The 14,611-nt window shown below is 33.0% G+C and overlaps 1 protein-coding gene across 1 annotated transcript; it reads left to right on the top strand.

Moving 5' to 3' along the window:
• Positions 1-1,781: 1,781 nt before the first annotated feature.
• Positions 1,782-5,549, top strand: LOC148308926 (inactive polypeptide N-acetylgalactosaminyltransferase-like protein 5). The gene is made up of 4 exons (XM_088260892.1): positions 1,782-1,942; positions 2,425-2,641; positions 2,806-2,953; positions 4,295-5,549. The coding sequence occupies exons 2-4, from the start codon at positions 2,531-2,533 to the stop codon at positions 4,324-4,326; spliced, it is 291 nt and encodes a 96-aa protein (XP_088117018.1). The 5' UTR covers positions 1,782-1,942; positions 2,425-2,530; the 3' UTR covers positions 4,327-5,549.
• Positions 5,550-14,611: the final 9,062 nt, after the last annotated feature.

Below are 14,611 nucleotides of genomic sequence, written 5' to 3'. Positions count from 1 at the left end.
GCACATTTCCTGCAGATTGACGTTAACAAAGTTTATAAATTACAACATATTTAGCCTCCCTGCAAATGGGTGTTCCGCTTTCGGAATATCCGATTTAACATAGGGGAACCCGGAACGGGAAAAAGCTCTCATCTGCAGTGGGGTGGTGCAAGACAATTGTATTTTATCACTTACTTGCCGGCCGCAACTCATAACGTTTAGTAAAAATCAGTGCTGCACTGCACCACGTCGCAATATTCCAAACGTACTAAAATTTACGCAACGCCGCATTACATCTATAAACAATTTAAACAATAAATTGTTATAAAGTCTCATATATCTTGATCAGAAATTATAAACAATTCTGAGGCACAACAGGATATTCCTATTCCACCCCACCCCGTTCTGCCCCAATATAAATGTTTGAATTTGATGTCAAATAAAACGATTTGAGAAAAGATGTAAAACGTAAGATATTGTATTATATGCAAGACTTCACGACGAAAAACATGACTAAATATCATTACAAAAGAAGATAAAAATGTGACGATATACCTCGGAAGACTACATATATATATAATATATATATATATATATATATATATATATATATATATATATATATATATATATATATATATATATATATATATATATATATATATATATATATATATATATATATATATATATATATATATATATATACAAATATACAGTCGAACTCGGTTATTACGACCACGGTTATAGCGAGATCTCAGATATAACGAGGAAACAGTTGAATTTTGGTTTCTGGTTTTCTCCATACATTTATTAACGGTTTTAACGAGCAAATTTTCGGCTATGGCGAGCAAAAAGTGACTAAGTACTAAATTGGTGTTCATTACAATAAATAACTTATTTATAGTTTTTGAACGTCATGCTTGTTTCGGGATATTTACGATAGTTTCCATATTTTTTTATGTTCTTTGCATACTATCGGCATTGTATAAAAAAACATTACGAGATGGGGAATGTTAGATCAATTCTAGAGCAAACAAACCCTCCAATTATCAACATATCTACTAATAATAAAAATTGTCTCTTTAAAAAGGCGGAAATTATTCGTGAAATAGAACATGGCACGAAAAATGTTAAGTGAATAAGAAACGAAAGTGCTTAAAAAGTTCATTAATCATTCTCAGTGTCAATATTGTATATGTTTCTGCTAACATAGAAACTGTGATCGTACGAATTTGACGAAACGGTTAAAAGGGTTTTGTACTCAAGCAGCACAGGATTTTCCAAGTTTTATAGGAAAACTGGATTGACAGAAAAATATGACACGTGTGTGAATTGTATGAATTTTGTTTCAATTCCGACATATTGTGTTATGTGACCATTCCAAATAACATACTTCATGTGATAGGTATGTTTAAAAAAATACCCATTCTCGAATATAACGAGGAACGGTTATAACAAGCAAATTCAGTCGGTCCCTTCATCCTCGTTATAACCGAGTTCGACTGTATATATGTCAAAATCAATGTAGCCTAAATATGTCATTTACATAAAACTCTGTAAAATGCGTAGTTTGCCATTTTCCGGCACTGAATAAAAGGCGGGAAAATGACGAAGCACATCGAGTTTCATGTCGATAGCATTTTTCGGTAATTTTGATTTTGACATTTGAGCTTCTTCTTCTTTTTTGTTTCTATAAGGCTGTTGAATACAACGATCCGCTGATTCTTCTGCGTAGGTTATTTTTTAGTGTGAATAGTAAGAATAATATTTTTTTTCAACTGTATAATCAATTACCACACAAATTTGACAGAGATATCAATCTTTACTAGTATTTAATCTTTGGGTTGATCTGTGAATCAAATGTCAAATATGACGTGTGATTCGGTTAATTTGCGCGTTTTCGGCAGTAATACTAAAATATGAGTATTTATAAGTATAATACATAGAAATACTATACAATGTAAGTCTAGAATCATTAGTTACTTTAGATGCAATTATGTTGCTGTAAAACTCGGTACTTTTACAGACAATAATCTCTTACCTATGTTATTGCTAATTATCTGTCGTATTTTAACACATATTTATGAATGACTATGTAATATAATCAATGTTTTAAATATATATAATATATATCTGACCAGAGTCTAAGGGATAGAATAAGGAATACCAGGTTAAGAGCAATATTCGAGATCCAAGACGTCCTAAGGCGGGGAAGATAACGAAGTAGAGAATGGTATTTGCATTGAGGAGAATGGAACCATCCAGACTCCCCCACATTGCACTGGTAGACGACCCCGGGGTAGACCACCACAGGGATGGATTGACAGCTGGAAATGAACATCGCAGGACGCTAATCCATCTCAAAACAGGCCACAAGGCCTACACCATGCAGAAAAAGATGAATTTCGATTTTTTTTTTCTGTAATCTCAACTCATCCGCAGGTTATTGTCTTCTGGACTAAAGTGGCTGTGCCGCTGCTTCACCGACTGGCAGAGGGAGTGGAGTCCTCGCGCCCATATTCCAATCGAGTTGTAATTCCCATTATCGATGTCATCAACGCAGACATATTCGACTACACTTCCAGCCCTCTCGTCCAAGGAGGCTTTAACTGGGGTCTACATTTTAAGTGTGATAATATCCCTAAAGATTAACTGCAGAGTAAGTTCCCTTCCTGTCTATCTATTTATTGCACTAAATATGTTAAACTTTAATAAAAAATGGATAGATTTTACCACAAAGTGGCTGCCGAATCGATTAATGCAATTATTCTCATTACTTTGCACCAATTTTTTTTACATTTTCTTTTTTTTTGTTGTTTGAAGGATAATTATTTGAAGAGGGTACCGTCAACTACCAACTTGGATTGCGGAGACATCACGGACCGGTTGCTGCCGAGGAAGTCCCTAGATTGTAAATCCTTCTGGTGGTATCTGGACAATGCGTATCCGCAACTGGCTCTAGTTGAAGCTAGTAAGATATCAAATAGTCAATGATCACGTGTTTTTAAAACAATGCAATTGGTCACTTTCTCCTGTATGACTACGATATATATACCAATACCATAAATACCTTCATCATGTACATATACCATAACCAGGGCTTTTTTTTAAACAATAAAGGTCCCGGAACTCACTTCATGTCAAGCTTTTGACAAAAAAAAAATCATTTAAATATTCATTACATTACCATAATTTATCGTTTTGACGAATTATATAAATATAGATTGTAATTACGTTAGCGCCAACATTGTTACGTCTTGTTAATTTAGAAAAAATAATTAAAAAAAACAAAAAAAATTTTTGATAAAAGGCGCTGGAACGCTGTTTCACCGCGTTAGATGGAAAAAAAGCCCTGACCGTAACCAACTAACTAGTTAACCATCACGCCCCTTCTCCTCAGGAGTAGGCAGAGAGAATAGAATGCCAACACTTTATATAAACTTCTTGTCATCACTTAAGTCAAGTCAAATGTCAGGTTGTAACGTCTCTGGAATGCTCAGACTTCCATCTATTTTGGCATGATAGGTAGATGTATGTATGCTGGTGCCGGGTTGTTAATAAGAGATAGTAACTACTACCATCATGCTGTTTCACTGCAGGGGTAAGCAGAGAGGGTGGAACTTCACACTCATCTATCCTGACATACACCTAGCTTCCTTCACATCCATATATCTAGTCAAACATGCCCTCCGATTACATAGAATTTTGACTGCACCAGATTTTAGGTTTTGATTGATCTGGTCATACCTTTTTTGTCCGTTCTCGCTCTGTTCACATTTGCCAAATTTACTTTCTTATTCATTCTCTCGTTATCCATTCATTCCATATGTCCATACCACCTTAAAGAACTTTTATTAATCTTTTCAACTATTCCCAATCAGCCTTACATTCCTTTCTGAAATTAATATTTACCTTTAGACGCTCAGCTTGCGATTTTTTCAATTCCTTCTCTGTCCAAGCGGCCAGACTATGCAATGAATTACCTCTCCGCGTAAACAAATGCACCTTCTCTAATAACTTTTAAGAAACGTCTGAGACATTACTATATATCATTAGAATCCTAACTGTCCATCAAACCTCCTCCCTTAGTTTTTCTCCCCTTTTCTTTGCCTTCGTTATTATCATCAATTTGTAATATTTTTTTTAATGTTCTAGTACTATCTACCCTCAGATCGCAAACAGCTATATATGGTATCAATCATTTTAACCAATATCACTAGTCTGTTTTGTTTGGTTGAAATATTGTTTATTAGCAATAAGCCTTTTCTTTTCTGTAAATAAATAAATAAATAAATATTTTATGATGTTTCAGGAATCGTAACTATACGGACAGTTACCAGTTGAGGATGTCTGGAACCAATCTCTGCGTACAGTCTATTAAAGACATCGAGTCTAAAATAAGAAGAAGAAGAAGAAGTCTAATGAAACTGGATTGATGTTAGCGACTTGCTTACGTGCACCCAATGTCATGCTTGTTTCGGGGATTTTTACGATTGTTCCCATATTTTGTATGTTCTATGTTTACTATGGACATAGTATAATAAACATTACGAGATGGGGAACTGAAAACTGAAAAAAAACGAATAGAGGCATTTGAAATGGGTCTCTATCGCAAGATCCTGCGAGTTTCATGGCGGGATCAGGTCACCAACCTAGAGGTCCTCTGACGGATGAATACCAATAAGGAACTCCTACCAACCATCAAGCAGAGTGCGCTGATGTACTTCGGACACGTCATGAGAAATGAAAAATATCGTCTTTTCCACCTAATCATACAAGGAAAGATTGAGGGGCGAAGAACTCAAGGACGCCGAAGGACATCATGGCTGAAAAATTTACGACAATGGTTTGGCAGAAGCACCAAATCTCTGTTCCGAGCTGCAGCATCAAAATTGAAGATAGCTGTGATGATTGCCCATCTTTGTTAAAAGTGGCACAGAAAGAAGAAGAAGACGGGATGGGGAATGTCAGATCAATTCTAGAGCAAACAAACCCTCCAATTATCAACATATCTTCTACTAAGTTTTTTTATATAATTAACTCTCTAAAATTACGAAAATGCGTATAATATAGTTATACTTAAGCATGTATATTTAATATTATACATGCTTAAATATTTTTTTAAACTTAAGCATGTTTAATATTAACAGGACGTTTTTTGTTGACAGGATTTCTTGTCTTATATTCGAAGTTTGTTAAATAGAGGTCTGTTGTATCGAGATTTTACTATATAGCGTAATCCCGGGCACGCGTGCTATGGCGTGCCGACAGTGTTTTGAAAGATACAATCTTTATTATCAGACTGCTCGGAAGCCCGTGTTTATTTTACAAGTTTGATGGTTTACAAACGAAATTCCCGCTTTGATGTGCGAGAATTGCATCTAACTATTTATTTATTCTAAAACATGTTAATAACATAAGTCTCATATTATATAATATTCCCGAGTAATTTCCATTACTCACTTTGGGATTAAGGTTAACTAGACTGAAACACAAATAAAAAAATAAAAAAAGTTTTTTTAAAAGAAAACTTATACAAGGCAAAATGTAAAATATAAAACAATAAACGTGTGTAGTAAATAGGCATATATAAAAAAAAATGTATAAACTAAGAAACCATTCTATCGATATCTTGAGATTTTTTCGATATTTTTCTATAGCTCTATTTGGGTTTTGGCATAATAAAAAAATTCACTTACTATCCCGCCGCTTCCCCGAATGGGTAGGCAGAGAGAGCAGAACGCCACACCAATCTGTCTTTGCAAACGATCTTTGCCTCTTCCACATGCATGTATACCGTACATACCATTCTCTTCATACATACCTGCCGATTATTCCGACTCTTGATCTGACAAATTTTCTTCACGGGTAGAATAGTGAATGTCACGCCTGTGTAAAGAGATCACTTAACCAGTCTATGGCTAGCCAAAATTCCTGTAAGCATACTAAGACTTCCATATTCTCCTTCATCTATGTTGAGATGTCAAAATTTATTGGATATATTTGTTTTAAGCGTTCTTTTCTCACTCATTCGTTCCACATGGCCATGCCATCTTAACACAGCTCTCTTAATTGTATCGATAATGTTGACAACTAAATGAAATAACTCCCTATGAGACGTAGTCTATTATCGTGTCTTTGAGTTTCTTTCAATTATCACAAGGAAATCCTTGAACAGTGCTAAGCTATATCCAATGCTAAAATGTATACCGTCCACTACTAAAATGATTTAAGTATAAAAATAGATTAAGTATAAAAATATTTAAGTATGAAATAGAAATTCACCCATTACTCATATCGCTCACTCCTTTCAAGAACGTCATAAATCAAAAATCGTCAATTTTCAGATGTGCATGTTTTCGGAATGCCCAGAAAATGTGCTATATCCCAGCTAAAACAGCATATTTTTAACTTATTATTTACCCGCTACAGGACAAAAAGCGTTGTTTTTGCATTTTGAATAAAAGGTTCTGATTAATTATTTTTTTAAATATACTAAATATTTTTCAAATGGAGAAAAAACCTTCAGGTTTTACCTTAAAATATCTGTTGCACAGTAAAAAGTTCAATAAGTGGCTTGATATTTATTTTTAATACATAAAGTTATATTTTTAAACTTTAAAAACGTTCTTTTTAAATTTATGACGTTCTTGAAAGGAGTGAGCGATATGTCATATTTTTCTGTCAATCCAGTTTTTCCATAAAATTGGAAAATCCTGTGCTGCTTGAGTACTAAACCATTGTAACCGTTACATCAAAATTCATACTATCACAGTTCCTTTTTTTTATCGAGTCCGTGATGTTCTTTTTAAATGCAGATGCAAATACAATATTGAAACTGAGAATGATGATAACTTTTTATTCACATTACTTACTATTCACTTAAAATTTTTTGCGCCATGTTCTATTTCAAAAATAATTTCAGCCTTTTCACGAATTAAGAGACAATTTTTATTATTAGTAGATATATTGATAATTCGAGGGTTTGTTTTTACTGACCTTCTCTAGAATTGATCTGACATTCACCACCTCGTTAAGTTTACTATACAATGTCTATAATAAGCATAGAACATACAAAATATGGAAACTGTCATAAAAAATCCCCGAAACAAGAATGACGTTCAAAAACTATAAAATAAGTTATTTATTGTAATAAAGTAGGATTAATTATAGAGTAATCCTTATTGTCTTCCAATATTGGCTGTAGTTAATGGAATAAATTCACAAAATATCTGAGGTTATTAAAAATAAATGTTGTAATCTGCAAATGGGATTTTTATTTATTAGATAATTGATATCACTGGGCTACAATGATTTTGTAACTGAAATTTTGATGACTGATTTGGACTAAGTTAATCTACATGGTTACAAGCTTGTATCACATCTAGTTTTGATGTTACAGTTATGTAATTGTTTGTATGGACCCCATACGTTGAAACCGTAATAATGACCGTAATAAACCGAAATGATGTCTCAGTTTGCTTTTAATAAGGTTCATGCTTGGAAAATATTGTTCGAATAAGTCAAAGAGGGGATTTTTGAGCCTGAGCCGCACTTAAAAGGTCAAAGAGTAGCATGCAGCTCCCAAGCCACGTCTTTCTTAGTCTAAAGAGCCAAACACCATGAGTGCAACGGTTTTGAGAGCTAATTTCTACACAAGAAAACCTTGTTTTCAAATAATCAGTTAAAACTAGATATGTTCAATGAAACTAGTTATGTATCATCCTCTTTATTTATAAAAATTACATTTATATTATTAAATTAAAACGTCGTCAGTTTTAGTACTTTGTTGAGAAGTAAAGATAAGACGTATTTGTATTTTGTTTTTGCAATTCTAGGCTGGAATGATTAATCACAATTCACTTTTGACCTTTTCACATAAATATGTAGAACTGAATATTGAAAGAACAGCAAATGCTTTGTTTTAAACTGAAAATGAGTCAAGAATATTATTCAAAGTATATTAATAAATATAAAGTTTATAAATAAATTAACAAAGACATAGAAAGGATAGTGAATGCTGGGAACAAAGTGAATGGTGCACTGCAATCAGTTATAGCAAATAAAAACCTATCAGCGAAAGCTAAACTGCATTACGTAATGGAGTCCTGGTTCCGACCCTAATGTATGGAAGTGAAACATGGAGTTGGCAAAAGAAGGATGAAAGTAGACTGAATGCGGTCGAAATGCGATCTCTCAGAAGAATGTGCGACAAAACGATGTTTGATAGATGTTCGAATAGTGAAATAAGGAAGGAATGCAAAGCTGAGACAAGCATTATCGATAAAATTAAGAAAGGTGTGTTGGGATGGTTTGAACATGTAGAACGAATGAGTGAGGAAAGAACGAAATAACAAATTTATGAGGCAAATGTAATTGGAAAAAGGAGCAGAAGAAGACCGAGAAAAACTTGGCACGATCAAGTATGTCAAATACTTGAAAGTGGTCAGGTTAGGAGTCAAAACAATCGGCGGGTATGTATGAGGAGATACATGAAAGTGGAAGAGGCAAAGAATGTTTGAAAGGACAGAGTGGTGTGGCGTTCTATTATCTCTGCCTACCCCTGCGGCGAAGCGGCATGATGGTTAGTTAGTTTTTTTTTTAAATTTTATATTAATATTATCCCGGGCATCTCAAAGCAGACCACTTTTTTTGTGAACAAATATCATAATGGATTTTCTACAATTTCCCATGCCATCCTTTAAAAATAACTATTACTGTATTTTATAAATATAACATATTATATTTGAATCCTGTGAATGGTGAGTTTCAACCTTTGGGACTTGTTTCAATGTACCTTAGTACATACTTTCATAAAATGTATGATAATAAGAAAAACACATTTTACCAAAAATGTTTACTAAAAACATATCAAAATAAGTTTAAAATCTCTTTTGAGAACTTTTCATAAAATATGGTAAAAAACAAAGATACATGCTTTTTGTCACTGCATTCTTTGCATGTGTTGTCGCGGTACTCCCCACAGATTGGATGTCCATCGTAGATTTTACAAATGTCCCGTAATCTAGAGTCAATGAAGATATCATTTGGAAAAAATGCAGGTTTTTTATTTAAAATATGTGATATTAAGATATGTTGGAACCATATGAAATAATATCGACATTGAGTATGATTCCACTACAGTCCGTACACATTAATTTTTTCAACATTTTCAGTAGCCGGGCCAGATTTTAGAAATCAGATTTCTTTCCGGGCCGTAAACAAAATTTCTTTTATTATTCTAAATAAACATGACATTTATTGTTTTTAAAAAAAAAGGTTTAAAAAAAATTTGAATTAAACATATTAATAAGATTATTGTTAGGCAATAAAAAAAATTAAATTAGTCTCTAGTGAGCGATTCAAGAACAATGTTTCAAAATTGGTTCACATATATAGAACTTCCAAGAATTTGAGTAGTGTGGTTGTCAATAATGGGTAGAATTGGTGAATGTTACACGTGTGTAAAGTGATCACTTAAACCAGCCTATGACGGTCGTCAGCCCCGTAAATGCCCAGACTTCCAGATTCTTCTTCATCTTTGATAAGATGTCAAAAAAAAAATTTTTTTTTTTTTTTAAATTGTGAGACGTCTGATTTTGTTTGTTAGAACTAAGTGTATCAACGTTGGTACGTTAACGATTGATGTTGCTACACGCAAACAGTTTTCCAAATGCTCATCAGTGATTCTTGTTCTTATTTGAGATTTAATATACTTCATTCGACTTGTATCATAGCCACTGTAACTAGCTTTTACATCGCATTTTGACTTTGAGTCGCTCTAGCACTCAGTTATAGCAGCTTGTATTATTATCAATGTGTATATAAAAGTCGATCGCAAAATGTGATTGTGACACGAATATACCATAGAAGAAATTGTGACAATAGTGAGATACTTCCATATATGGGATATGATACGAACTACGAACGATGGAATGTTCTTTTGGTTGTTTTATGTACACTTAAAGAAAAAATGTGTGAAATGCTCTGCGGGCCGCAAGTAGACACTGGCGGGCCGCGGGTTAACCACTTGGGTTCTTGACATAGAACTTACAAAATAATATGGTAAAAGTAGAGTGAGCTTTTTCTTCGCCGGGGTGCCCATAAAAGATATGGGCAAATCTGCAGCGGCCCATTTTATTGCCTGTATGTGGTAAGGGCAAAGGTGTCATTTATGAAAGAGCCGCATCTAAACAGCTCTGAGCCAAGTGAGGGTAGCAAGCCCCATTTTGGAATCTATGGTCTAGCCGCCTACTGCATAGTTTTTTCTTGGCTACCACATACACAGTTTGCTTCATTGCGTTCCAAGTCAAATATCAAATCAAGATTACTTATTCAACACAATAAAACATGTTCGCTCCTTGACCATCATAAACAGCTTACCATATTTTGTGAGAAAATTTATAAGAATAATTTGAAAGTACATATAGAAAGCTTAAAGCATTTGTAATTCATTGAAGATATATGTATGAAGTTTTTTTTATGAAAAAAATCAATATTACCCATCACTCAAAAACAAAACTGTTAACTTTCAAAGTCTGAGCAAATACACAGGTATGATTGGAAAATGGTTGCGTTTCATTGTTGCATTAACGAAATTAACACATTTTTTGTGGGAAACGCTTAAAAGAATCTTTTACATTCTGTTTGATAGAGAGCGGGATACTCTTATAAGCATTCTATTTGCTTTTTTTTGGTAGAGCTTGAGAGACTCTAAAAGACATTGTACAGATCGGAATCGGGTTTGTGGTTACTTGTTATTAGTATACTGAGGGTTGGGCAGTAGACTGTCTGATTACAATTAGGTTTGGGGTTGATGAACGAAACCGCCTTACAACAATGTGTAATTTTAAAACATATGTGAAGTTTTGCAAAATAATAGTTTAGCTTTTGATGATGCAATAGGATTGATAATTCTTTTGTTAGATTGTATTTAATGTCTCATGATAGCATGTGCAAAAGAGGTCAGTAAACAGATAGTAAAGGTCATAAATCTGATGATTAAATGTAAGATATTTTTCAAATGTGTTATTCCAACTTGTCCGTTAATTGTATAATTTTCTTTGTATCAAGTCAATAACCCGATAGTGGAGAATTTATCTCGGGTGGACTTTTGACATATCCTCATTAAGCTGTATATTTACAAAATAAATTCTGCTAACTGCAGAATTTATTTTGCGTATAAGGTGGAATTTAATGGTTCTGTTTACGCAGTTGACTATTTTCCAACGCCATTTTGTATGCATTACTTGCAATTATTTATCTTTAGGTAATTAACGAGTCTTGCAATGATAATAATTATCAATTTTATGAGCTTATTCTTGCCCCGCTTGCAACAGACTGTGACTATTTAACGAAAATTAAGATACGAAAGTGCAGGGGTCAAGCCATTTCTCATTTAATAGCATCACGCCATCAATGTAATCACTATGCTGACTTTCTATTCCAAATAAATACATTAATTAAAATTAATTGCATTCGAATATCATTTTTATTATCACTTTCCTAACTAGCTAACTGTCATGCCATTATTTGCAGGGGTAGGCAGAGAGAATAGAACGCCGCTCCACTCCGTCTTTGAAAACATTCTCCGCTTATTCTCATAATGCATTTCCTCACACATAACCCCCAATTATTCTCACCCGTCCACGCCCAAGTATTTGAAGTACTTAATCATGCCAAGCTTTCTTGGGTCTTCCGCTGTTTCTATTTCAAACTACTTTCACCTCTTATATTTGTTTTATCATTCTTTTCGATCCACAAGTTCAAACCATCTCAACACACCTTTCTTAATTTTATCAACAACTTATGCCAGCGTTGCGTTCTGTCCTTATTTTACCATTTGAACATGCCATTCATCGTTTTGCCACATCTTTATTCGATTTTTATTACGGTATTCATACGGTGATACCAATGCAAAGAAACGTATCAAGATTTTTATTGATATCTCAACATAGATGGAGAAGTCTATGGAGTTGGGAATATGAAAGTCTGGTCATTTACAGGGCTTACATTGCCTGGTTTTAGTGATCACTTTTTACACTGTTTAACATTCACCATTCTACCCATGATTAATTACTTTATTACCTTTATTTCGGCGAGTGCTATATGCTTTAGTTGAAAAGATCAGCTCCATTTTTTAATTAATCTTCTACAACATGCATGGTTGAAATAAGTAAACATTGTATATTTTTTCATCAAACGGTTCGACAGTTACTTTGTGACAATATCTATCCATTTTAAATTTCAATTTCACTTGGGAAATGTACAGATAGATAAATATTATAGAAATGAAACATTTTTTTGAAACAATTTTTTATTATTAATTTATTATGTACAACAAAAATGTAGAACTCCTCTTAAGCTATTTTTTTTGTTTATATAAATCTATTATACAATTATAGTTCTAAATTACATTAAATTAACATCCTTTAGAAGTATTGGAAATTGTAACAAGACGTGGAGTATTCGGGTTTTTCGAGAGATTTAACATATTGTAAGGATCCGGGCGATCTATCTCGATCTATCTATTGCGATCAACGATCTTTATCTATGTAAAAGGACAATATCGATCTATTGAGTGATTATTATCGTTAAGATAATATTTAAAATATTAAAAAAGAAAAGGGTTTTTCAATATTTCAAAAAACATTTATATTTTATTTTAAATATACTTTTAAAAAAAAAGGAAAACATACAAGAAAAGTTCGCACTCGTGAAAAAACACAAATTTAATGTTTATGTATCGCACCCCTAGACCAAAGAGTAACTAAAAAAACACTGTTTTTTCAGGAGAGACGAAAAACGTACCTACAGTGATTCGGCTGTCCAAATTTAAAACACAGTAAGGGACATTTTTTTTGTAGTAGATTTTTTTGCATTTATGGACTAAGTAGACTCTACTTATTCCAAAAATGCAAAAAAAACCTACTACAAAAAAAATGTCCCTTACTGTGTTTTAAATTTGGACAGCCGAGATGTCGCCTTATGTAATACAAGTTTCCTGTTTTTTGTATAAAATTAATATAATGCATATTAATTAATATTTACATTAAAACATTTCACACTAACTAACTAACTAACCATCACGCCGCTTCCCGAAGGGGTAGGCAGAGAGAATCGACCTCTTTTTTTCACCAAAAGGAACATATAGTGCTATATTTTGAAGAATATTTAAGATATTGACAAATCGGATAAATTGATAAATGCGTCCTCGTTCGTAGAATCTGAATAAGTGATTATCTAAAAATCATAATTTTTGAGTTGATACAGTTTTGATCTAGGTGTGCGATATGTTATCAAATACAATCTCGATCTGAAAATTTTAGGATTGCCTCAAAGTGTTAAATTTTGTAGGTGCCTACAATATTTTTTTTTGCATATTCACTAAAGCATAGTATATCGTGTAAATTTCCTGTCGATATGCTGACTACGCTGATATAAAGTCCAATTTGATTCATGCCTCCATACAAAATCTTTAGTCACAATAGTCTTTATAAATTACAAAATTTTCTCAAGTTCGTAATTTTATTTCTTCGGACAAAATCACATGAAAATCATAAAACTTCAACATTTTAATTTTGCAGCAAAAATAACAATATGTCGCTCTCTCATTTCAACAACGTCATATTAAAAAAAAAACTTGATTTTTCAGGAGATCGTTTTTAAAGTTTAAAAATATAATAAAACGTTTTGAAAATAAATATATTGAACTCTTTACTGTGCAACAGATCTTTTTGGGTAAAACCTGAAGGTTTTTTCTCCATTTGAAAAATGTTAAGTATATTTAAAAATTTAATTAAACAATATCATTTCTTCAAAATGCAAAAACAGCACTTTCTGTCCTGTAGCGGGTAAATATTAAGTTAAAAATATGCCGCTTTAGGTGGTATATGGTACATTTTCTAGGCATTCTAGGAAAATTGACGATTTTTGATATATGACGTTGAAAGGAGTGAGCGATGTGATGACACAAAACAACTTTTATATTTATATATTTTTATCTATTTAATGTATTCCATTTTTATTAATGATTACAAATTCAATAAATATTAAGATGTTTTTTATTATTTTTTGTATTATTAAAGGAAGGGGTTATATTTGATATTTATTGATAAAAAATCTTAATAAGTAAGGTATCCGTAACACTAATTATTGCGAATAATGTCCTCGCATCATCACGTTTGATCAAGTGAGATTTTTATGTCATTTTTAATTTTAAACGCGTGTCCAAGTTCTTGTCAATAAGACGATTTCTTGTTTGTTTTTAATAAGGTTCAGGCTTGAAAAAGATTTTTCGCATGAATACGCAGAGTCGAAGAGCCTCCCTTCTTGAGGATATTAGTGCCGCAGCCGCACTTAAAAGGTCAAAGAGCCACACTTTGCCGACCTATGGTCTCGGACATATTTGGTAATATGCATATTTGGCTCGGGCAGATGAGTTTGCCAACCACTGGCCTAGACGTTCTTGGGCAATGTAAATAGACTTCACGAGAAATGTCTACGATATTTTTTCAATCGAATGAGAACGCTTTCCCTTGCATTGGTAGAAATGTAAACTAGGTTCCCTCATGTGGGATTGAACACAGGGTATCTCTTCATCTCTTACTTAACGTTTCCGGAATACTTA

Source organism: Brachycentrus maculatus, unplaced genomic scaffold, assembly GCF_059751285.1.
Source record: "Brachycentrus maculatus isolate JH-2025_06_01 unplaced genomic scaffold, ASM5975128v1 h1tg000144l, whole genome shotgun sequence".
Taxonomy (NCBI): domain Eukaryota; kingdom Metazoa; phylum Arthropoda; class Insecta; order Trichoptera; family Brachycentridae; genus Brachycentrus; species Brachycentrus maculatus.
This window is presented reverse-complemented; position numbering and strand designations above follow the sequence as displayed.